Below are 26533 nucleotides of genomic sequence, written 5' to 3'. Positions count from 1 at the left end.
TGGACATGCCAACAGACACAGACCATAAACAAACAAACAAAAGCCCCCTTAGTTTATCCAAAGAACTGGAAAATGAGCAGGCTGAACCCTTTTAGATAGCATTTAGATAATGAACCATGGTACTGGAGTCTAACACAACAGAAGAAATAAAATCACACAGAGACAGACAGACAGAAAGACAGAGACAGGGACACAGAGACAAACAGAGACAGACAGACAAAGAGACAGAAAGAGACAGAGAGACAGAGAGAAATACAGTGGGAAGCCTAGACTATACACAGGTGACCAGCAACAGCACACACAGTACCTTCAGAGAGGAAAGAAGGGAGAGGTTGGACTTCTACCTCTGCTGGGTAGCAATGTTTCACTGAGGTGAAGGTGTTGGGAAGAGTAAGGAAGTCACCACTTCACTCCAGTGGGGAGGTGGCTCTCAGTCTCAGGTGGTATCATGGAATGCACATAGGAAGAGTAACAAAGACCCTTCTACTCCTCATAACCAGAGTATCAGACAGTCTTGGTGGGGAGAGGGTGCCTTCAAACAACTGGCAACGCAATAAGAAGTTAGCAAAGATGACGAAGACAGAAGAATCGAGTAGACATTTTGGAGCTCACTGGCTGAACTCCACAACAGTGAGGAGAGCAGAGGAAAGAGTCCATGACTGCTGGGGTAGAATTAAAAAATGACCTAAGCTAAACAATAATGATTATTATAGGGAAAAATGAAGACCACATGCAAGAGGTGTGGGACAATAAAATAACTAAAGTTTAAGTCAGCAGACTCCCAAACGGGCTGGAAAATAGATGGGCAACTGAAATACCTGAAGACATAATGGCTAACTCTCCAAAGTTGGCAAAAGCGGAACAGAGAATCTGAGTAAACACTAAGAGACAAACCCAAAGGACTTCACACCAAGACACAAGATAGACACAGAGCCAAGCCAAAGAGATATGCCACATCACTGACGGGGGCGGGGTGGGGGGATTATATGGGAAAGAATTTCTCGAAAGGAATCAAGCAGGCTCAAAGGAAGGGGATGTTTTTCAAATGCTGAAAGAACAGACCTGTCAATCAAAAACTGTCAATCAGCATTCGAAATCCAGAGAAAATATTCCTCAGGTAAAGGAGAGCTAAGCCAAGTTGTCCTTAACAGACATAGCCCCTAAAAGAATGGCTAAAGAAGGTTTCTGAGCAGAAAGGAAAGAAAAATAGTCAAGATATCAGGAAGGAAGGAAAAGAAGAAAGGAAGGAAAGAAGGAAGGAAGGAAAGAAGGAAGGTTAAAAGAGTAAAAGTATGAGTAAATATTATATAATTTGCTTCTCTTGCATTTTCCAAATTTAGTTAGTGATTAAAGCAGAAAGCGCAGCACCACCTCACATGCTTCTCAGAGAGCACAGAGGAAATATTTATCACAAGTGTATTACAAAAGAGAACAGGCGGTGAGAGATAAGTTTCTTTATTTTGTTGGAACTGACAAAATGGCACCACCGGTAGACCATAATAAATTATCTCTGTGTGTGTGTGTGTGTGTGTGTGTGTGTGTGTGTGTGTGTCTGTATGTGTGTGTGTGTGTGTGTGTGTGTGTGTAAAGAGCTATATGAAGAAATATACTCTAAAATATGACAGGCAACTCAGAATGGAATTCTATAAAAAGCTCAAATCACCTAGAGGAAAACAAGCAGAGACTGAAAGAAATAATGGAGGTAGAGGTAGAGTGGCCCTATCTACCAGGGCCACTCTAGTGCAAACTGGTCCTTCGTCTTGGGGAAGCACAGTCCCCTCTGTTGATCTAAGGAAGCATGCAGGGTGCAGTAAAAGAAGATCCCAAGAGTTGACACCCCTAAGTCCTGTTTGGGTGTAATGGTGGTTGGCAACATTTGCACTGATGTCCCTAAAGAGCACTTCTCAAAGCACACAGGCTAACTTGCCCAAAGAAGTCCTTGACTTGAGTCTTAGCCAATCTTCTACATAAAGGATGTTCTCTGTAAGGGGTGGTGCTTTATTCACATTCTTGTTACAAAGGTGTAGAGTCCTTCTTGGTGTGTAACCTGTGGTAGTGCAGAAACAAAACTAGGGAGACTTCCATAAAGGATCAGTGCAGGCGGAGCAAGGAGAAGCAGTAAGTACAGCTATTGGAAGAAATGTCCCTCTTACTCCAGGGGCGGGTTCAAGTTCTGCTAGCTTTAGTGAAAGCTCTGTAGCAAGGAGAAATGCATTTTAATGGGTACTTTAAAAAGCAAAGAACATGAGGGTGAAAATAAATACTGGGTGCTGAAGTGAATAGTCTTCCTTTTAATTTTATTAGGGACATTAGTACTGAATCTTTCCAGGCAGGTAGGGGAACCCCAAGTCCTACAATGAATCGTTTATACAGTGTGCTAGCTTTGTGTTTCTGGCCACTCCACTTTGTGTCTCCTAGAAGAACCCTTTTGAAAACATTACATTACACTTGTTGATCATTTTTTACACTTAAGGCATAAAAAGAAAAACCAGGGTCAGAGAGATGATTCCACAGACAAAGGTGCTTGCTGCCAAGTGTGAACTCTTGAATTTGATCCCCAGAGCTAACATAGTGAATGAGAGAATCTCCTACAAGTGGTTCTTTGACCTTCACACACACACACACACACACACACACACGGGGGTGGGGAGGGAGGGAGGGAGGGAGGGAAGGAGGGAAGGAAGGAGAGAGAAAGAAAGAGGGAAAGGGGGAAACAATCTTGAGGAAGGGTATTTATACTTCTACTGTCAATCTTTATTCTGAGAGTAACTTTAGTTATTTCAACATAAAAGCATCTTAATGTTATTAATAATGGCACTGGCAATTTAAAAATATTACAGTCTATATTAGCAAAAATGGGGCTTTGATTCATTGCTTCTTTACAAATAAACACATCAAGTGAGCACACTCCTGCCCTCTTCCTTCCAATCTCCAATTCTTTTCTCTCATGTCTGAGGTTTTACTTCTCTCCACTCCTCCACCTTGCTCTGATCTATGATACAACAAGGGGTGACAAAATAAGAGGGGGGAAATATGTCTGAATATGCCTTTCCATTCTAAGTAGCCTGCCACAGTCATTCTGTTTTGCCTAGGGAAAGTTCCTCTTTTAGCTCAAGTTAATTTTGCTCTTTCTGCTTTAAGCTGACGAGTGAACACTAGATTTCATATTAAAGTTCACAAGCTCTATACCTATAATGTAGGACTCAGGTTCCTAAGTCCACTAATTGCAATTTTTAAAATGTATGCGCACACATACGGGGGTGGTGGAGAAAATGAGCATGCATAGCCTCATCATGTCATGAGTCTTCTCTCAACCGTGTGCTCCTTGCATAGGATATGTTGGTATTTACTGTATTAATCCATAACGCAGTGCACTACCTTCCCATGGGCACATGAAGCTGATGGTTTTCTAAAGGAGTTCTGGAATCCATTACCATGGAAACAAAAGGTATAAAAAGGTATTTTTATCTGATGGAACTCTAAAAAGATCAAAAGTGTTTTCAAAGTAAAGGCATAACCAAACATATTGTGTTTCAAGAAGCCTTGGAATGGAGGATCACATGGGTTAGCAGGAAGGATGTAGCTACAGTAGGAAGTGCAGCATCATCAAAAGGGGGCCTTGGGCTGGGATTATCCATGGACAGATGGGGCTGCTAACCAAGTTTTCTCCCCAGAGAGCCTGAAAGAACTCAATTCTCCTCTTCTGCCAAGGTACAAAAATGAAAGCTCAACTTTGGCCTCTCCTCATAAGTGTGAAAATGAATGTTTTTTTTTTCTGGTATTGTGAATGTCGTAGATTTCTTGTCTTAGGTTTCGAGCCCAGCTACTCAAGACTACACTCTACTGAAACAAGAAGCAAATGGGAGAACCTTCACATTTTATCATCTCTCCATTTGATCAAGAACTTTACTCCATATGTTCAGGAAATGCAGTCACGGGGAGTAGTTTAGTTTGGGAAAGGAGTAGGCGCAAAAACAGGCATTTATTTGGATGTTTTCAGTGTTTTCCTGAAGTTCAAGTAATTTCGCCACATCACGCCATCAACCTCCGAGAAGAATTTTGGATGAGTCCTCCCATGGAAAGCTTCCTGCTGCACAAACTGCTCTGGCCATCTGCAATAATACAAATTCCTCCCATCCGATGTCCTCAGAAAACATCTGGAACAATGGGAAGCTCCCCATTAGTGCTGCTCACAGAATACAAGCTCCCCAACCTCTCCTGGGAGCTCTGTGACCAACCCAGCAGAAAGGCAGGTACACAAGGTCGCAGGCATTCATTTGCTGTCCTTGTGGAGGCCACTGTCCACCGTGCATATGTTGAACAGCCCACCTACCATTCCAGCCACCTACATGCTGAGAATATGAGGCTTACAGAGCTGACACCTCCCATCTGGAGGGTTTAGCTTCTCTACTCTAAGGCAATATTTTAGAAAATGGCAAGGAAAAAAATGGATTTAACTCAGAATTGGATTAAAGTAACAGCAGGAGTATAGTCAAATAAAGGATGCCATCAGGAAATCTGGAAATATACTACAGAGAGGTTGTACAAAGCAATAGTTTAAGACTTATGAGTCCATCAGACCCAGGATTTATATAGAGTGACCATATGCCTTCTGAGGGACCTTAGATAAATGTCTTTCCCTCAGCCAAAGGCCGAGCTTACCTGACAGCTGTGAGGAAGAACAAATAAGATTATGTATATTAAGTGTTTGCCACTGTGCCTGGCATCTAGGAAGCTGTTGATAAAAGTTACTGCTTGTGCTGCTGATAAAAGAAACAGATAAGGCAATGGTAGCGATGCTGGAGAACGTGGCTCTTGGGTAGCTGAAGGGCTATTCCAGGAGAGAGAGGTCATCAGAAGACAGCGTTGGGTAGAGTTACACTTGACCCAAGAGAGAACAATCCATCCCTATGGAGGGTCTACACAGGCGACTTGTGAAGTGTTGTTGTCTGTTCAGTTCTATTCTGTTCTGTTCCGTTCTGCTGTGTTCGGTTGAGTTGGGTTGGAGTGGGTTGGCTTGACTTAGCTTGGCTTGACTAGGCTTGGCTTGGCTTGGGCTTTGTTTTGAGACAGGCTCTCACTATGAAGACCAAGCTACCATCAAATGTCTACACACTGCCTCTGTTCTTTGAATACTGGGTTTATGGGTGTATATCACCATGGTCCCCCAGAATATATTTTGTTTTCTATGCCAGATTATTAAAGAAGACTTCAAATGTTTCTAACACTATGATGACAAGATTTCATGACTCCAGGTACTTGGAAACTAAGAAAAGCAGTCACTTATCTGTGCTATGTGTCGAGCTTTTTAAGATATCTTGAAAATATCCAGATGTCATTGGCCATAGTATTCTAATACCCATGGACAATACTGGGCCTAAAGCATCATATTTAAAATAACTATACAACTCCACTGAACTTAATTTTGAGTTGTTTGAAACAAAGCGCAAGGCAAAACTGTGTGCCCTCCTGATGACAAGTTTCTACATGGGCAGATCCTTCAGAAGCACTTCCCTTCGTGTAGCCTGTACTTACTATTTATTGGTTTTATATTCGTTTTGCATCCAAACCCAGATTCATACTATTTTGAATTAAAATATTAATAATTAGCTTGATCATCCTGAGATTTTTAAATATGCCATAATAATATTTATCCATTGACCCTATAGCCTTTATTTTAGAATCCTTGATTTCATGTCTTTTTAAAAGTTGTTGCGTGCTATATGTAGCAGATACACAGCTCAGTCTTCAAGTAGGTCCAGAACAGCTAGAATGGGGGCCCTCCCAAAAGCTGTTGCCTATACGTGGGATCTGTTCTTCTAGCTGGGCTGCCTTGGCTGGCCACAGTGGGAGAGGATGTTCCTAGCCCCGCAGAGCTTGATGTGCCAAGATCAGGGGATAACCAGGGTGTCCTCCGCCCTCTCAGAGGATGCATAGGGCATGGGAGAAGGGACTGTGGGAGGGGGGGGTGCAGGAATCTGGATGTAAAGTGAATACATTAAAAAAGAAAAGAAAAAACTTGTGTGCTATATGTAATATTGATCAGCGGAGATTGGAATTAGAATCCAATGATACAAGTTTTCATTTTAGAATCCTATAGTCGAGAACTATTTAAAGGTAAAAGTGACTCTAAATTCCTAACCGCCGGTTCTCCCAGTGGGCGCTTACTCACGCACACCACTACCCCAGCTTCACATGAAGCTCTGGCCCCAAACACTCCTGAGATGTTACAGGCTCAGATCTGTGTGCAGCTGACAGATGGGGCATTCAGCAGAGGCATGGTGCAGAGTTATTTCATTTTCGTTGGAGAAGGAAGCTGTGGGAAAAATATTCTCCACTTAATCTATTTTATTTTCAACAAGGTTTTACCTGTAAATATTAATTTATACGCCAGCCAAAACTCACTTGATGCTTCAGCTGCATGAATATCAATGATATAAAGGAATCCGAACTTTTTTTTTTAAAATGGAATTTACAGTATCTTCCTTCTACAGGCAAAAGGGGGAAAAACTCCAAGAGTTTGAAATTCCACCCCTGTGGTTTCAAAGATGGCAAAATACCTCCCATTTCAGTGGGCCTGGTTATGAGAGCGGAAGTTACAAAGCAAAACTACAGCATTAACAAGAAAAATAATCCTTTATGCCGTTTCAATGCAGATCCTATTTCCAAACACTTTAAATGCTTTCCAATCAAAACTTTGCTGGTTCCTCAAAAACCTTCCCTTATGGGATCTATGACGGAGTGACAAAATAGGGTGTTTACAGTGAATCTCAAGAGCAATGCAGAAAGAGCAGTGATCCCTGCCGGGCTGGCTCTCCTATGAGAAGAGCGTGAGTGAAATCAGCTCACTGACGGTGTGTTTAGTTTCTCTTTGAACAGTGAGCTGTTGTCTGGCTAGTTTTGTGTGTCAACTTGACACAAGTTGGAGTTATCACAGAGAAAGGAGCCTCCCTCGATGAAATGCCTCCATGAGATCCAGCTGTAACATTGTCTCAATTAGTGATCATGCTGGGAGGACCCAGCCCATTGTGGGCAGTGCCATCCCTGGGCTGGTAGTCCTGGGTTCTGTAAAAGAGCAAGCTGAGCAAGCCAGAAGAAGCAAGCCAGTAAGTAACATCCCTCATGGCCTCTGCAGCAGCTCCTGCTTCCTGACCTGTTTGAGTTCCAGTCCTGACTTCCTTTGGTGATGATCAGCAATGTGGAAGTGTAAGCTGAATAAACCCTTTCCTCCCCAACTTGCTTCTTGATCATGATGTGCAGGAATAGAAGCCCTGACTGAGACTGCTCTGTATCTGTGATTAACGAGAATAATCCAAGAGCAATGAGGGTCGCATGGCAAATGAAAAACACAAACATTTTGATTTTAGGTTCAATACGCTTCCAGAGATCTCCCGGGTTTGAGATCGCCTTCCTTAAACTCCACCGGAGTTCTCCTGTGTACACCAGCCATTCTATGGCGTACCTTCCTAATCTCTGGGTTGCACAACCCGTATAACTAAATGTTGGGGATTGGGGGAAAAATGGCAACATAAGAGGTTTCTAAACATGAAGGAGGTAAAAGTTAATCAAAATCACACGTAGTAACACCCAAGGTGTTTCTGGAAGGACTCGCCTTGCTCTGTCGCAGCTCCCACCACGTCTTTGGTTCTGAACATGTGGTGTACACTTAGCTCTACACACGCTGTCACGTGAGCCACCACCATCCAGCCCCAAACATTCCAGCTCACACGCCGTCAGATCAGCTACCGCCATCCAGCCCCACGCACCTTGGCTCAGACTCAAGACTATTGTACGTGATAAACCGCAGCACTTTTTAAGCCCATATACAGTTATCTGCTCTTGTAAACTATGAAAACGAGGCTTTTCATTGTTCCCTGCTATCAATCTCGAGCACAAAGCACCACGCACGTATACCTTTGGACTGCGTTTATGGTGTTAGAATGTTTGCCGGGGCGGGGGAGGGGGGATTTGTTGGTTGGTTGGTTTCCTTATTTTAAATTGCTGGGGAGAGGTTGAAGAGATGGCTTTAATGTAAAAGTGCTTGTCATGCAAACCTGCAGGCCTAAGTTCAAATCCCAGCACCCATATAGACAGTTGGGTGTTCGGCGCGGAAATGGGGAAGCGAGCACAAAGCTCTACCCCACCTAAGCCAGAGGCTGTGTGCAGTGACAGCTGCTGGGAAATGGCTGTGAGTTTATCAACCTCACACCACAGCACAAACCAGCTGGGAGCACACAGCACAGCTACGAGTTCAGACCGAAAGTCCAGAGTCCATATTTCTTTTCCTTTTTGGTTTTTTTGTTTGTTTGTTTGTTTGTTTTTTGTTTTTTTTTTTCTTCTCGTTTTGGGGGTATTGCCTTTTGTGTTTCATTTAAAAAAAAAGTTAAATGAATTTTGGTTTTGAACATACTTTTTAACAATTTCTGAAATGACTGTAAACACACCTTTGTACGTTTTGTAGTAAATATTTCTGCAAATCTTACCACTCATCACTAACAGTTACAAAACATCAATCAAGTCCACAAAGCCCTGAAGACGCTCCGCATCCTACAGTGTTCACCTAAAGTTTAAATCTTTGTGCAATATGACCAAACATATCCACCTCCCTATGATATATACATTGACTTTCATACCTTACAATGCAAAATCATATGTCAAAGAATTGCTTTAAAATAAATTTAATGGCGTATTAACGGTAGGTGTTTGGCTTGTACACCTCTTTTATATACTTTCATACCTGTGGTTGCATAAACACTTCTCAGGTATCGAAGGTCACTAAGTAGGAAACATTTAAGATGTCCCAGTCTGTGTCATTCTGTTGAGCAGCCCAGCTAACTAAAATAGCTCGCCTAATACCTTTGGTTTCCTGGGGTGAAGTCGGACTTTCTTCTGAACCCCAGTAGGTTGCCCAATGACAATAATCTTTATTGTATCATCTAATACAGATCATTACTTTACATGTTAGTGATGTCTGCTCAGCTGGGTAGCTTAGAATCCCCTCACACATCTGTAGCATGTATGCTCCTGAATGAATACCTATCAGTGATCAACCATTTGGCCCATTGAGTAAGAAAACAATGAGTGGATAAAATGCTCACAACTCTCTGTATTACTCTACTTTTCTTTGCGGGATGGAAATTTAGTGCTTACACTAGGAACTGTTTTCTATTATCTGCCTGTGCCTTTGTGCATCTATAGCACACATAGGTCCACTCTAGTCAGTTCAGATGAGTCAGCATTGCTTACACACGTTCCCTTCTGCTATGAAATTCTTTTTCATTTGACTAAATTATACATATTTTACCAAAAATGACAACTAAGCAGAGCAGAATAAATGTTTAACTTAGTTATTCCCATTTAAATAGGTAGAACAAGAAGTGACACGTTAAATCACAATTTAATACACTGAGTTCCAGCCTCCTTCTGATCATCCTGACAGGTGTACGACTTATAGAATGAGTGCCTCTGGACTCCTCCTGTGCTTTCTCTTATGATGTCGGTGGCAGGGTTGAGCATCACGCAGAACAGCTCTACAACAAAAGAGTTCTTTCCTCAACAAGGAAGAGCGACTGCTGGCCAGCGTGCGTCTACTATTTCAATCCTGGGTCACCACACCAAACACAGTAAAAAAATAAATTAATTAATTAAAATTATAAAAAGGGAATTCACGTCCAAAACAAGCTTACTTCAGCCAGCCACCCCAAGGGTTAGTCAGCTCCTTACCCTCACACAATTCCACCCGAAGTCCTGGGGTTCTAAGAAGGCCTAGGCCCAGCCAAACTGCTTTTGTTTAAACTTGTTGTTTGTTTGAGTTTGGTTTTTGGTTTGTTTGTTTGTTTATTCAAAACTGAATCCTAAGGGGAAGTTTTGCTCAAGTACCCAAATGCTATTAAAATTTAGCAAAGGTTATCTTTAGATTGCCTAATCATTTCTTGGCTTGCTATTTTTTTTTCTTTAACAAAATGACTCTTAGGCCTGTGGTGATTTGAACATGTTTGCCCCATGGAAAGTGGCAGTTTTAGGAGATGTCTTATTGGAGGAGGTATAGTTTCTTTTACAGGAAGTGTGTCACCGGTAAGGCGGGGCTTTGAGGCCTGGTATATATGTGCTCAACTCTGCCCGTGTGATCCATACCTTCCCCTTGGCTGCCTATGGAAGACAGGCTTCTTCGAGCTGCCTTCTGATCAAGATATAGAGCTTCCAGCTCCTTCCTCTGCACTGTGTCTGCCTGCATTCCTGTGCTTCCTGCTATGATGCTAATGGACTAAGCCTCTGAAACTGTAAGCGAGCCCCAGTTAAATGCTTGTTTTTATAAGAGTTGCTTGGTCACGGTGTGTTTTCACAGCAATAAAACCCTAACTAAAGACAGAGCCTACCACACGGACTCTAGTACAATACTTTCCCAACTCAGCTAGCTGGATACGGAGCCAATGAGCTCCCAGTGAAAGGCTTGGCCATGTGGTAGCCATGCCATAGGCCAAAATCCAACTGGCCTACTGGTTTTTCTTTTTCTTGATCAATGACTATATGCTAGTCTACTGTTCTCACAGGACAGGGTCAGTACAAACGGCAGAGAGACTAGATGAGATGTACAACTCAAAACCCCTAACAGAAGTGGATAATTTCCTCTCCAACATCACCATAACAAATATTTATAGCGCTCATTGGAGACCAGAGGTTTGCTTCAGAATCTACACTTTGTCTTTTTAGCGTTCAAATAAAACCTTCTGAAGGAAGTGTGATTACTCTCAACTTTTTCTATATAAGCGAACTGTCTGTAGAGAGATTAATCCTGTTGCTTATGCTCGCACGACTAATAAGCATCAGATTTTGAAGCCAGCAAGTCTGACTGTAGAGCCCGACTTGTTCCATTTAATTCGCAATCGTCTGTTTTATTCTAAAGACTCTGAGTATCACTAGAGAAGTCATTAAAATAACCTGTCGTTTAAATAGATAGTTTGTTATAAGAATAAAGATCCTATCTACGTTACAAATACATAAGGATTCTGCAAAAGCAGGATGCGGCGACCGTTCTGAAAGCCATGTAAGCACAAACATCCTGAGGACACTAATAAATGGGATCGCCCTAATGTAGATGCTTAGAGTTATAAGGCACTAAAGAATGCAAACATTAGTCAAAACTGGAGTCTTCTCTCAACCCGGATGAGGGGAAACAGGACGGAGCCGGTAGCGTAAGAATGTTATGGTGCACATAAGCCAGAAGGGCCACGTGTGGCACTGTGAGGTGGGAGATATGGAGAAATAAACATGGCTTCGCTAAGGCTTCGACCAGCCAATAGGCTCCAATAGGCTAGTGCTTCAGGAAAATCAGCCTCCCGCTGCTTAGCAGGCACCTGAAGAGATTTAAAAACGCTCGCGGCCATCACTGAACACACATCCCTACTGGTTTTCTGGATCTAATGCAGGGAAACTGCCAAGCCTGGGCTCATTCCGGAAGCAGATCAAGGAGCCTGTGGACAAAGCTATGCCCAGACTCCTTCTTCTCCCCAAGCGTTTGTTACATGTGCTGCTATTTTTAAGACTGCTTGGGAGTAGGCAAAGTCTCTCCTGCCATTGCTGCTAAAAAGGGTGTTTGCTTCTTTTACCAGATTACGTGTTATAGCAATTAAATGGATAGATAGGCCCTTTCCCCATCATGGGAGAAGAGCTTCTGGTGACCCTCTAGTGATCGAGACTATGTCACAGTGTTACTTGCAATCCTGTTGCGTAATGGAAATCAGGAGGCAGCTGTCATGGCTTCTGCAAACAAATCGCTGGGAGCTGAGACAAATCATTGCCTTTTGGCTTCTTACTGTTCTCAGCTCCCAGTTAATGCACATCTTACAGTCTACGTTCTTAAAATGAGTTTTCTCTATGGTCTTATGCGTAAAAACGGTAATCTGGAAGACCCTGCTTTCAAAATCATATGTAAGTGATCATGACACTGATCATGACACTGATCATGACTTCTGAGCTATGCATTAGTTAGTTTAAAAAAAAACTCACACACACACAACTTCCAAAGGAACACACAATTAAAGAGAGACCCCTGCAGCCTCTGCTGCTGTGATTATAACCAGGTAGGAAGAGATGATCAGCCAGAGTCAAAAGACAAAAGGCTGCTGTAAGACAGAAGGTGGTTAACTCTCCTTCCTGTTTTGCATCCTTTGACTTGCTAAGTCAGCCGGTGTGCAATTTATGTGGAGCATTGGTTCTCAAACCATGGGCTGGGGAAATAGCAACATCAGCAAACTTGGGAACCTTTTAGAAATGCCAGGTTTCAGACCATTCCTGGACCCACTGAATCAGAAACTCCGAAGGTGGGCTCAGCAATCTGGGCGTTTCAACAAGGCCCCGGGGTGATTTCCATGCAAGCTGAGTTTGAGAACCACTGAACCGGAGCCACCAGACAGCCTCCAGAGGTTAAGCCTCTAAGAAGGGGTAGCCTTTGGTTGTTAACGAATAAAATCAAATCAAAACAAAATCTATGAGAGACACCTGTGCTGAAAGCCAGATCACTGAAATCTTTAATTTTTCTGTAAATCCAAAACTGGCAATAAACAAACAACAGATAAGCAAGCCTGTAAAATAAACTTTTTTCAAAAAATTGTCCTCTTTAGGGAAAAAGAGTAGAAAAGTACTTGTCATATGCGGATTTATTTACTATTTATCTCTATTCTAACTTTTTCTAGAAAAGTTTGCAGACCACTTCTTAAATAAAGAATTTAAAAAGTAGCATTTTATCTAATCACAAGCCGTTTGCTCAGAATGCCTCTCCCTTCACTACTTTTAAAACATCCTCATTGCCCAAAGAGCCCAAAAGACAGGCGTTAACCGCTAAGTAAGCTCTTACGGTGTCCTCAGTACTCACTGTAGGATTTCAGGCTATTTGGGGCCCCAGAAAAGTAAAAGAAGATTTAAATTCACCGAGCTTAGAAACAGATTTTTAAATCCATTCCACAAAGCAGGAAACATGTCTGCTAGACAGGACCAGGACACTGGTTCTAAGTTATTGAGTGTTGGGAAGAGCCTTGGTCTGTGATTACGTATCTGCACCATATAGACGAGACAGCCTTACAGAGAGATGGGCTTGGTTACTCCTGATGCGCCTCTTTGTTGGTGCAAGAAAGGGTTCCATAATGCAAAACTCTCCTCTAGAGCTAACAGTGTTTGGGTGAGGTCCTGGTGTTGTTACAACCTTTTCAAATGAAATAAAAAGCAACAATCTCTGATTACTTCCCTATTGGGGATTTGTAAAAAAAATAAGTGATTGTCTAACCATAGTTAAAATCCACCAGCCACTAAAACAGAGGGCAAAAACTTGTAACTTCCCAATCCTAAACCAACACAGAATCCCCTGGAAACATTCTAAGATTTATGAATTGGCCTTTGCCCAACTTCTTTGGTATTCGGTAAGAATTTGAGCATTCGTCTATCCAGGTAATTCTGACTTTCAGAATTGAGAATTACTGCGGCAGACCTGCATTAACCAACAGAGAAGTCTCGCCTACATATATTAAGTGGAAAAAAAGTCATAAGGCATATCTATAAATAAAATCACGTCTGCGTGTGTCATTTTATTAATAGATGTGCTAGGAAGTGGACTCTTTCCATTTCAGACTAGTACTTGTTGCTTAAATCTTCCAAAATGGGAATGCACTCCTGTATATTAGTTGGTTAATTTTCAATTTTAAGAGTCTATCTAAAGACGAGGTGAATACGCAGGGCTGTAAGGAAGCATGGGAAATAGAAACTCAAAAACCACCACTTTCTTCTTTCTCCTTTTACTCTTCCTTCTATTTCTTTTCCTAAGAGCATACACAGAAGATAAGACTTGATTTTTCATTTTCTTATTTAATTAAATACTATTTCCAGTGTCTGGGATTGGGATGGTTGATAAAGTCATTCATTCATTCATCCATTCACATGTATGAGGGTGAGACTAGGGGCTAGAAATACGGTAGCCAAGGACACAGAAATGGATCCCATTCCCTTAATGCCTCTATAAAGGAGGATACAGAAAGATAAACAACCACAGCAGTGTGGAATAAATGCCAAGAGAGAGTATAGGCTGTTTCTCTTTTAACCTAGCCAAGCAAAGCTCAAAGACGTTTTTTAAGATTTTATTTACATTATGTATGTGCGTACACTGTCACTCTCTTCAGACACACCAGAATCAGCCATCAGATCCCATTACAGATGATTGTTAGCCATCCTGTGCTGGCTGGGAATTGAACTCAGACCCTCTGGAAGAATGGTCAGTGCTCTTAACCACTGAGCCATCTCTCAAAGATTTTTCAGAGCAAAGGTAAGCCTTTGTCCTGGAGTGGAGGGGGATGGTAGTTCCTAAATGGTTTTGAGGAGAGGCTTTAACGAGTCTGCGTGGGTCATAGATCTCACTGCTACATATCTGAAGTGCGTAAGAGAGTGTCCATCCGCTCCCTCTAAAGAGGAGGAGCTTCACGGATGGGCAGGATTAATATAGTAAAAATGGCCATTTTACCAAAAGCGATCTACAGATTCAATGCAATCCCCATCAAAATACCAATCCAATTCTTCAAAGAGTTAGACAGAACAATTTGCAAATTCATCTGGAATAACAAAAAACCCAGGATAGCTAAAACTATCCTCAACAATAAAAGGACTTCAGGGGGAATCACTATCCCTGAACTCAAGCAGTATTACAGAGCAATAGTGATAAAAACTGCATGGTATTGGTACAGAGACAGACAGATAGACCAATGGAACAGAATTGAAGACCCAGAAATGAACCCACACACCTATGGGCACTTGATTTTTGACAAAGGAGCCAAAACCATCCAATGGAAAAAAAAAAAAAAAAAAGATAGCATTTTCAGCAAATGGTGCTGGTTCAACTGGAGGTCAACATGTAGAAGAATGCAGATCGATCCATGCTTATCACCCTGTACAAAGCTTAAGTCCAAGTGGATCAAGGACCTCCACATCTAACCAGATACACTTAAACTAATAGAAGAAAAACTAGGGAAGCATCTCGAACACATGGGCACTGGAAAAAATTTCCTGAACAGAACACCAATGGCTTATGCTCTAAGATCAAGAATCGACAAATGGGATCTCATAAAACTGCAAAGCTTCTGTAAGGCAAAAGACACTGTGGTTAGGACAAAACGGCAACCAACAGATTGGGAAAAGATCTTTACCAATCCTACAACAGATAGAGGCCTTATATCCAAAATATACAAAGAACTCAAGAAGTTAGACCGCAGGGAAACAAATAACCCTATTAAAAAATGGGGTTCAGAGCTAAACAAAGAATTCACAGCTGAGGAATGCCGAATGGCCGAGAAACACCTAAAGAAATGTTCAACATCGTTAGTCATAAGGGAAATGCAAATCAAAACAACCCTGAGATTTCACCTCACACCAGTGAGAATGGCTAAGATCAAAAACTCAGGTGACAGCAAATGCTGGCGAGGATGTGGAGAAAGGGGAACACTCCTCCATTGTTGGTGGGATTGCAGACTGGTACAACCATTCTGGAAATCAATCTGGAGGTTCCTCAGAAAATTGGACATTGAACTACCTGAGGACCCAGCTATACCTCTCTTGGTCATATACCCAAAAGATGCCCCAACATATAACAAAGACACATGCTCCACTATGTTCATAGCAGCCTTATATATAATAGCCAGAAGCTGGAAAGAACCCAGATGCCCTTCAACAGAGGAATGGATACAGAAAATGTGGTACATCTACAAAATGAATCAAAAACAGCTATCAAAAACAATGACTTTATGAAATTCATAGGCAAATGGATGAAACTAGAAAATATCATCCTGAGTGAGGTAACCCAATCACAGAGAAACACACATGGTATGCACTCATTGATAAGAGGCTATTAGCCCAAATGCTTGAATTACCCTAGATGTACAGAACACATGAAACTCAAGCCAGATGATCAAAATGCGAATGCTTCGCTCCTTCTTTAAAAGGGGAACAAGAATACCCTTGGCAGGGAAGAGAGAGGCAAAGATTAAAACAGAGGCAGAAGGAACACCCATTCAGAGCCTGCCCCACATGTGGCCCATACATATACAGCCACCCAATTAGACAAGATGGATGAAGCAAAGAAGTGCAGACCGACAGGAGCCGGATGTAGATCTCTCCTGAGAGACACAGCCAGAATACAGCAAATACAGAGGCGAATGCCAGCAGCAAACCACTGAACTGAGAATAGGACCCCCGTTGAAGGAATCAGAGAAAGGACTGGAAGAACTTGAAGGGGCTTGAGACCTCATATGAACAACAATGCCAAGCAACCAGAGCTTCCAGGGACTAAGCCACTACCCAAAGACTATACATGGACTGATCCTGGACTCTGACCTCATAGGTAGCAATGAATATCCTAGTAAGATCACCAGTGGAAGGGGAAGCCCTTGGTCCTGCTAAGACTGAACCCCCAGTGAAGGGGATTGTGGGGGGGAGGGCGGCAATGGGGGGGGGGATGGGGAGGGGGAACACCCATAAAGAAGGGGAGGGGAGGGGTTAGGGAAGGTTGGCTGAAACCGGAAAGGGAATAACACTTCGAAATGTAAATAAGAAATACTCAAGTTAATAAAAAAATTAAAAAAAAAAAAAAAAAAAAAAAAAAAAAATTAAAAAAAAAAAAGAAGTCAATGTCCACAAGATCTAAAAAACATGCAGTGTGGTTGAGAGTAGCCAAGAAAGTCTCCTAATAGCTGTGTTATATTTTATGTAGTAGACATAGCTGAAAAGTTATATGTAAATCAAGTAACATTTAAGCCATTATTTTGAATAGGGATATAATAGTGTTCAAACACAAATACTAATAAATTCTTCCTAAAGCAAACAATATCTAGATATCTGAATTTGTATACATTTTGATTTGGTTGGAAGTGAGGTATAACTTTAACAAACTGCCAGTAATTCCTAGAAATAACCCATGGTAATGCCAATGCTAACCCCATGGTAACTCCATTGTTAACCCATGGGTTATTTGAACTTTTTGAGGTTTAAATTATTAGTTGAAGGTGGAAATCAATTAAACAAACCACTTAAAATATGATGTATCTGAACATGTTATATATAGGTACACACACACACACACACACACACATACACACAAACTTACATGCACACACACACACACAAAAAAGAGGAGGGGCTTTTTCTCAAGCAAAGTTGCTTCAAAACAAAAGACTGTGTGATGGAATCGACCTTGCAAACCCCATTGTCTATTTATTGACTAACAAGATTTGCACAAAATGCTCCCTCCTACAGAGTTTATTGAGAATGCTCATTTATCCATCCATCCTAACTAGATGAGCCTACATATGGCAAATTTATTGTTCACTGTTTACAGTTAATAAAAAACCATTGTGTGCGATAAATAACTCACAGGACACATGGCTTTAGCCGTTGGTAGAACTGAGTCTCTACGAGGAAACTATGTCTTCAAAAACATTGTAAAGTAGACCAAGACTTGCAGAAGAATGAGACAGCTCTCTGTATTTCATTGACTTAACATGAAGATCAATTTTAGTCATTTATAACTAGCACAAACCCACATGTGGAGAAATTCACACGCAAATAACTTTTGCTAACATTTCACTTGATTGCTTTAGAAGGATACACCACAGGCTATCTGAGCCCTATTCTTCAAGAAAGGAAAATTAACAATCCAGGTAAAGCTAACTGGCCAAAGAGAGGAAAGAGAAATTGTGTCTGACACTGTCCTCTTGTAACCCATGTGTCTTTGTGGACATTAATGTGAGTTACTCCAGTAGCAATGTGTCACCTTTAACCTAGAAAGCTCAATCTTTACTCCAAGTAAGACATACATTTAGTGTTTTGAGAAATTGATTTCCTCCCCTTCAAAAGGGATGAGAAATGTTCCAGGGAAAGAAAACTACTTGAGCTTTTCATAAACAAACAAATTTCAGTTCTAGGCGTCTCGGTTAAAGTTTCCAAAAGACCCCTGATTTTGATGATTCTTCACATCCCCATCTTCACTGAATTTTTCAAAGATTCAGAATCCTAGATATGTCATTTATACCTTTGAACCTAAGGGAACTCTGCTACTTCACAATTACACATCATCTAAACCTATTAACTTGCCATAGAGGTCACCTAGACAACCACTCTGCATAATATTGGCGCGGGCACAGGCGTGTGTGTGTGTGTGTGTGTGTGTGTGTGTGTGTGTGTGTGTGCATGCACACGAGTGTGTACATAGTGGTGTTTCTGTAAAGTTCAAAGCATTAAAAATTTGATTCTATGACTTTCAAGATTACCTCCAATCCCAACATATCTGACAGATGTTGAGTCACTGTCACTCCACTTGGTGAAAACAGAAAAAAAAAAAAAAAATAGCAAAAAAAAAAAAAAAAAAATTGTACTTATTCACAGGCCCTGAAGTTAAAAACTCTCCTTGGGAGGTATGAGAACAGTGGCAAAGCTGGAGCTCCCCTCAGACTGAGAACCTCCCTCCAGTGGTAACTCGGTGGTGAATAGGCATTTCCTGTTTCCAGGAACGACCTGGCTCTGACTTCCTCTCTAGCTCTCCTCTTAGTTAAGGGCCTGAGTTTTCTCATTTGCTTCAGAGATTTGATAAGAGTAACCCAGATGGAACAACACCTCTTGCCTCCAGGATCACGAGGAGTTAAGTTTGACACATGGATTTCTGTGTATCGCGGTCTGTGGGTCACGTGTTGTGCTGCAGGGCTACAAAAGGCCCCAGATTCGCTTGCTTCCGCTCAGCTCATCTTAGCATTGCCTTAAGAAAATTAATATATTTTTCAAAAATGAAAGCATATCTCAATCTCTAATGTAATAATTTGTTAATCATTCCTTTGATGACTGTGACAGTAGTTCACGTCGGTCCTGGCATGTGAACGTAAGCAGAAGGCATCCACACTAAAGCTGGCCATTTTCCTTCCCATGAGCAGCCGCCATTATCTCCTAATTACGGTCACTCTGAAGTGCAAGCTGACGGTTGCATATAAACCACAACAGTCTGAATGGAGGCAACAACAGAAGCTGAAATTGTCTAATTTGCATTCTTGTGCTTCAGATCTGGCTGGAAGGTGGGGTGAGTATCTACACACACCCTTTGCTGGGTGACTTTCGAATGAGATCAACTTTTTTCAAATCTAGTAAAATATTTAGGATAATGTCCCTCTGTGCCAGCGCAATGACAGTATTAAGGTCATCTACCACACTCACTGCCCTCTTCTGGCTAAAGTTGACCTCGGCCCGACATGCCCATCAAGGGGTATCCAGGGAAGCTCTAGTGTATGCAGGCAACTGTCTCTCTGGAGATGCTCTGGAACCCTTTTGTTTAAAGGACAGAGAACGATCCACTCCGTCAAATAAAATCTCAAAATAATCGTCTAATGAGAGGAGGAGAACCAAGCAGAGACAGGCAAGACTCAGCTTTATCAAAAGAAAGCCTCCCCTCTTGCCTTTAGGTGGCTTCAGCAACCTAGGAATCAAGGGTGACAACCAAGTGCCGACAGCACGTCTCACCTGCCTTTTCTCACTAAAGAAACCAACAACCTAATGTAGAATTAGTGTTTTCACTGTCTTAGAGATAAGTTCATTCTGTGACTAAAAATAGCATAAATAAACCTGACCATCTCAGATAAGAATCTATGTCTCCTCCAGCCAACTCTTCAAATCCTTGTGTGCTTTGGGGGAGAGGGGGACCAGACTACAAAAAAAAAAAAAAAAAAAAATGGGATGATAGGAACAGTAATTAATATATACAGAGAAGATTCCATAATGGAGGAAATCATCATGAGGACTTTCCTCATTTCTAATAGTAGATTTGTCTTAACCACAATCACTGGGTTAGGAACTCAAGAAAATTTTTTTTCAGGGGGGGGTTGTTTGTTTGTTTTGGTTATTTTATTTATTTACATTTCAAATGTTATTTCTCTTCCCAGTGTCCCCTCCACAAACTCTTTATTCCCTCCCCATTCCCCCTGCCTCTGTGAGGGTGCTCTCCCATTTGCGTACTCATTCCCACCTCAGCGCCCTAGCATTCCCTTAGGCTGGGTCATCTAGCCTCCACAGGACCAAGGGGCTGCCCTCTCATTGATGCCAGATAAGGCCGTCCAATGCTACATATGCAGCTGGAGCCATGGGTCCCTCCATGTGTACTCTTTGGTTGGTGATTTAGTCCCTGGGAGCTTTGGGGTGTCCGATTGGTTGATATTGAAAACAAGTGAGGAGAGAGGAGAAGGCTGGGGTGGCTGGTCTGCACTGTAGCCATGAACAGCATAACAGCATGAGGCAGGAATCGGAAGTCCGAGGAAGAGCCCCAGAGCCTATAGGTGGGGGAGGATCCTGAAGGACTCTGGCTCTGGCTCTGAGCCTTGCCTCTGCAAGAGAGCAAGCACCCATCCCTAGTGGCACCATTTACAACTACCTAGGATCCCTTGAAGGTTCGCAGAGATGGAGAGTGAGAGACCTGTGGCTGCCAGTTCTCATCAAGTCCTCCCACGGCCTGGAGATTCTTCTAATGTCTTGCTAAAGTGTCTCCCATGCTCCCTGGGGCCTCTTTGTGCTTCTTCAAAATGCCTTAGACACAAGAGGCATCTGTGAGACACTGAGAGCAATCTCCTCATTTGATGCAGTGTCATCAATCTGAAAACAGCCATTAAACCACCGCTTAGCATTCCGTCTCTGAATGAAGCAGATTCATGCAGAGGCTGTGGGACCTCTTGGGGAACGTTACAGAGAGGATTCCAGTGAGACCTAGGCCGAGCTAGATTGTCCCCCAAGACATCTTCCCAGGCCAGAAAGCCTTTGAGTCAATCCCTTTCATCCTTTTTTTTTTTTTAAGTTTTCCATCGCTTTGTTCATTTTTGCCACTCTGTCACCAGTCCAACGTAAAATCTGTATGCATAGGACTAGTTTTTCATAATATAAAATGAAGCCTCATTAATTCAGGTTCAGTTGGAAAAGCTAAGTCCCAATGAGTAAGAAATCAGAGTGAAAAGTATTTTCAATTTAAAAAATCATGTCTATTTCAAAAGACTACATAATGGAATTAATAAATAAGATGAGAAAGTTAATAAAAATGGTGAGTTACAATAACTTTATTTTCATGGTACTTTTTACTTTCAAAGTGTTTTCACATATATTATTTTATATTGGCAACTTTAGTCAATATTATAAAGTGTACAGATAATAGATCATCAAACCTAAATCAAAATGTCTTGATTTCTTTCCTGGCAAATTTGAACTATTAACTCAATAAGAATTATATGTAATTATATTTCCAGTCTGCATCACAGTGTTCTGAATTAATGAGGTTCTGCTCTATCCGAGTTACAATAAGCCTGACAACTTTATGGCCATCTTATCTCCTAGAGTGTCACTCCCTTCTACACATTAGCAATAAATACTGTTTCTTCACACAGGAATTTTTGTCATAACAGAGCATCCCACCTTGAAGAAGTTTCACCAAGTAAATTATTTCACATGTTCCTCAGGTAAAGAGGAAGTGTTCTGCTTGATAAATGTGCTATGGTTGTCTAAAGGTACTTGCTTTGACTTAAAGTGAGCCTCCCTGAGGAGGTTAGCGCATGGTGACAAGGACCAAACGCTTCACAGAACTTACCAACATTCTCTTTGGAAGGACACAATCAGGATTAATGCATTTAATCATAACTGAAGGAACTAAAGTGTCACTGGTAGAAACACAAGCCCAGAATGCCCTACGTGAGGAATCTGGCAACATATTGCTTATGGGTATCTTCATCGCCACTCTCTTCTTTAACCCACAATCGGAGTCACCAAGATTGCCGATTCTTTCACAACAGTTAAATAGGCAACGTCTTTACCTACCTTAAATAGTCTTAAAATGTTAGCCACCATGATGGACACAGAGCTTGCTGCAGCACCTATGACGCCAGAAATCTTGTCGGGCTTGGTGAATATGGGCGGATCTCCATTAGCACACTTCACGTCAGACGCATCTTTCTCTATCAGTGCCTGCACGAAGGTCAGTGACTGCTCCAAAGCGTAGGTGTCCCTGGAACACGTGTCAAGGATCCGGACCCCCAGAGTGATATTGGAGAGGAGATCAGGGTCTTTGTTAATCTGGTCGATTGCATAAAGCATGGCCTCAAGTCTGTGGATCCCCTTTTCCTTCTTCAGCTCCCCACAAGGCACCCCTCTTTCTCCCTTGGCATGAACAGGGAAAAGACCCCCCAAAATGATGTCCCCATCCACCCGGATGGAATGGGCATACTCTTGGCTGTGAGTTCTTTGCATCATTGTGAGGATCCAGTAGAACTTGGCAGTCAAGAGGAAGAAGCAAGGGCAAGAGGCTAAGCGCTTTCCCTCGCATACCATTTTCTCCACGGGTGGTATTGCAGTCAGCAACCGGAAGTTTATTCTTGCCACAGAAGAAGGGGGACCACCTGAGGCTGCACCTTCTGGAGGCTACCATCAGGGCCCATGGGGGAAGGCTTTGGGGATTTCAGCGAGTTTTCTTGATTTGAACTTCACAGTGAACTTCCTAGAGACCCCCTCCGTTCAAGTTTATTCCCACGTAAAGCTGGCTCGCAAATAAATTAGAAGAACATCTGAGGTTCTGATGTTGGGATGAGGTCAACAATGCGCGTCCTTGAATTCAGCCCTGTAGCAGAATTATTCCTGGGGAGAAGAGGAAGGAAAGGGGAGGGAATTCAGTTCAGTAAGGCTGTATTTTTCATATGCTTAAGCCCTGTCTGAACCAACTCTTTTTTTATTTCTCCTATTCACTAAGAACTAACTCTTCTGTGGTCCCCTGTGATTCTGAGCACCTGGCTGCACTCCGTCTAAGCAGGGAGATTGATGACATGTTTAGAGCAAGAGAAACAGAAAAGTAGCAGCAGCTTGCTTACTTCTTCCAAGCCAGAACATATTTATATTTATCATTTTATTTCAATAAGTCTTATTTCCAGGAAGGTAAAATTTCTGTGGTTGATGACATTATTTCTCCTCAAACCTGCTTTACCTTTTTTACAGCTCCATAAATTTAGCATTTAAATCTCGTCCATGAGATAATGAAAGGTTACTTTCTGTGATGTATTCGACAAAACAAGCCAGTGTCTGTTAATGACTATTTGTTTTTAGTTACCCTGATTTCCCAGTGGGAAACAGTGACTATTCAATCACAGAGTAGAGGAAGAAGGAAAGAAGAAAGGAAAGAGGAGAGGAAGGGAGAGACAAGCTACCAGAAGATCTGAAAATATCTTGTAGCTTGAAGAAACATTTAGCATAGAACATCAGCTACCTCATATCAGTTATCCTATTGTTCTCTGGTAATAAAACAAAGACTCAAAAATTAACCACACAGAGGGGGTTACGAGTGAAGATCTGCCCATTACTATAGTCAGAGTTCCCAATTAATCTGTCCGGGTGAAAGCAATGGGCACACTTGCAATTCTGAAGCGAACACATCTTGATCTGGGAATCACCAGGAACCCATCAGAGCTGGAACTCCTTAATTATGTCTGACTCGGTGCAGAAAACAGTCATTTTGTCAAGACTAGAAATAACCCAGAGTGAAAGCATCCACGGGCAAATGGAGAGGAAACTTCATTCTGAGGACCTTGTCCTCGAATTCCACGAGACGCTTACAGAACCATTCTCAAGAAGCTTAACTGCAGGAGAACTGACTTAGCATAGGGAATCGGAGGCTTAAAATGCACATATATTGAGGAGAATAAGCAGCAACAATGTATTCTGGCAGGACGCTTAATCTAATGCTCATTTTCTAACCTATTTACACTTGGACCTGAAATCTGAAATCTGGACCGTTTCCCTCCACCCCAGCCAACCAACATCTGCTTGCATTTCCCATTTCCCATTCACTCGTTCAAGTTCCAGTTCATAAAATTCTCCTTCCATCTTCTTTGTCCTGAGAAAAAGGATGGTGCCTCCCTGGGGGACAACTGAACATATGCCCAAGCGCCTTCAGAGAAACTTGCGCTGTTTTTCACTTCCGGGTTTGAAAAGAGGCTCTTAGGGGACCGGCGGCTGCCCGGATTTCCTACCTCCGCACTGGGAGCCCCAGCCAAGCGCTGGCCCCTCTGCTCAGCCCTACCCAGACTTCCTTGTCCCCTGGTTCATGCTGTACCTTGATTCCCTCGACGCTGCTCCCAATATGTAGTCCTTTCCTGACTTTCTCAATATGAATCACCTGACAACTGCTTTCCCCTCAGAGTCCATAACGGTCTGACCTGAAGTAGTCCCCAAAAGGAAACACCTGTATTTCTGGATGAAACTAAATGTACAATCAATTACTGGTGAGGACAGTTAGGACTGTGTTTCACGGCCTCACTAGGAAGAGTAGTAGCATTGTGGTAAAATGGCATTAACTCTGACCACTAATTTGGATTTTGAGACCAAGCGTCCACTAGCTAACCCTCGAATAAATGGGCCAATGAAGGAGAATTTCAAGGCCAGGGTCTGTGCTTCAAAACCTTTTTTCACTGTAGCCAGCCGTCTCAAAGACTGTGACACATCTAAGAGAATAAACAGTTTTCAGCTACAAACAGGGACTTTATCTAAAGGTCACGTTTCCACATTGACTCATGAGGCATTAAGTTAGTTCCATTGTGAATTTAGTCCTAGAAATAATAAAAAAAAATAGTTTCTATTTGAACTATGGGTATTTGCATTAATGTTCAGTCTCTTTAGCATGTCATGGGTCTGTTCAAAGCTCTAATCTAAAGAAAGGCTGGGGTTATGGAAAGAAACGAGACAAGAATATTTGGGTTAACAGACAAAGGCAGTGAAATGGAAAACGAGAGGTTCCACCTGGACTATCCTTTATGGACAGCTTACTGGATTTTGACTCAGGAGTCCTCTGCAGCATGGAATTAATTGCACACAAGCTCTCTAACTCTTGGTTTTCTTATCCCCAGGGGGAGACAGAACCTGTCTGTGTATCTATATGTATGCATGGTACACAATCAGTAGCCATGCTTCAACCTGGCTTGTTCTTCTTTCTCTACTCACCTGTCTTCACTATTTGCTCCAGTGAGGAAGAGATCACTAAATTCTGTCTACTGAAAAGTAAACCAGATAAGATATTTAAATACCGCAGTAATTTCGGAGTCTGATCCATTGCCTTGAAAATCATAGACCTGACAGGTTCAGTTTCCCTTTTTAAATTCTAGGGAAACTTCATATACGAAAGGGTGTGGAGGAATAAATGACTGCCAACTTTTTATGTTTCGCGGCATAATCTTATATCGCTTAATCCAGCTCTCCTAGAATTCTTGTGGACTTTAATCCAAATTCATCGTTGGAATCAATATTTTCAAAGAAATAGTGACCTTTCTGAACTACAGATCCAAACAGCTTTGCCTCGTGTGCTGTGTTCGAATTTGAAGAAAAATAGCTCTGAGTCTCAGGGCAGAGAGCTGGAAGCCCAAGCTGACCAACTCCTTGGCTTGTTCCTCCTCCTCCTCCTCCTCCTCCTCCTCCTCCTCCTCCTCCTCCTCCTCCTCCTCCTCCTCCTCCTCCTCCTCCTCCTCCTCCTCCTTCATCTTTTTTAGTTTTTTGAGACAGGGTTTCCCATGTAACCTTGGCTATACTAGAACTCCCTCTGTAGACCAGACTGGCTTGGCCAAACTAGAACTCCCTGCCTGCCCCAGACTGGCTCCAAACTCAGCCTCTGCCCTCTGCCTGCCTCTGCCTCTGCCTCTGCCTCTGCCTCTGCCTCCTGCCTCTGCCCCTGCCTCTGCCTCTGCCTCTGCCCCCTGCCTCCTGCCCCCTCTGCCTCTGCCTCCTCTGCCTCTGCCTCTGCCCCCTGCCTGCCTCTGCCCCTCCTGCCCCTCTCTGCCCCTCTGCCCCCCTCTGCCCCTCTCTGCCCCCTCTGCCCCCCTCTCTGCCCCTCCTCTGCCCCTCTCTGCCCCTCTCTGCCCCTCTCTGCCCCTCTCTGCCCCTCTGCCCCTCTGCCTCCTAAGTGCTGAGTCCTGTTCTGTGGAAATGCTGAGGTCATGGACTCATCCAACTCACCTTCCTTTGTCCCTTCTAAATGCTGGACCACTGACACTGACTGTCTGTCCTACATACCTTTACAAGCAAATCCCCTGGCTGAGTTACAGGCCTGTGGCAAAAGGCCATGTTTTATTTTCTATGTATATTCCCTATGTTTTATATCTTTGCACATAACATTATGTCTTATCATTAACTCTGTTGAAGTGGGAGGTGGGGGGGAGGAATAGCTCAGACAAAATGGGTTCAGCCCTTAGCCCAGACATAGTAAGCAGCAACACCCCCAAAATCATCAAATCCCTAAGGTGGACCCTGTCCTTTGGGACAACCCTAGCAGTGCAGAACCAGCTGGGACAGTGCAGTAAGGGAGGAGCCCAACTACTCCTCATCAATCACTTATCTTTTCAATGGTCAGCTCAAGAAACAGAGTGGCCAGAAAACCATAGGTTATTTCTATAAGGGACTTTTCTGAATCCCTAAAGGGTTGAGAAATAAGAATATTTTCAAACTTCCAAACTTCGAATCT

General features: G+C 42.5%; 1 protein-coding gene across 1 annotated transcript in view; it reads right to left on the bottom strand.

Moving 5' to 3' along the window:
- The window catches only part of Grm8 (glutamate metabotropic receptor 8), an 805433-nt gene extending 783011 nt beyond the window's left edge, over window positions 1-22422 (bottom strand). The window contains exon 1 of the mRNA XM_032906859.1: window positions 21859-22422. Coding sequence (XP_032762750.1) covers window positions 21859-22368 — 510 coding nt within the window. The 5' untranslated portion in view covers window positions 22369-22422. The remainder of the gene's footprint in view (window positions 1-21858) is intronic.
- Window positions 22423-26533: the final 4111 nt, after the last annotated feature.

The sequence above is a fragment of the Rattus rattus genome, chromosome 6 (assembly GCF_011064425.1).
Source record: "Rattus rattus isolate New Zealand chromosome 6, Rrattus_CSIRO_v1, whole genome shotgun sequence".
In the NCBI taxonomy this organism is placed as follows: Eukaryota; Metazoa; Chordata; class Mammalia; order Rodentia; family Muridae; genus Rattus; species Rattus rattus.
This window is presented reverse-complemented; position numbering and strand designations above follow the sequence as displayed.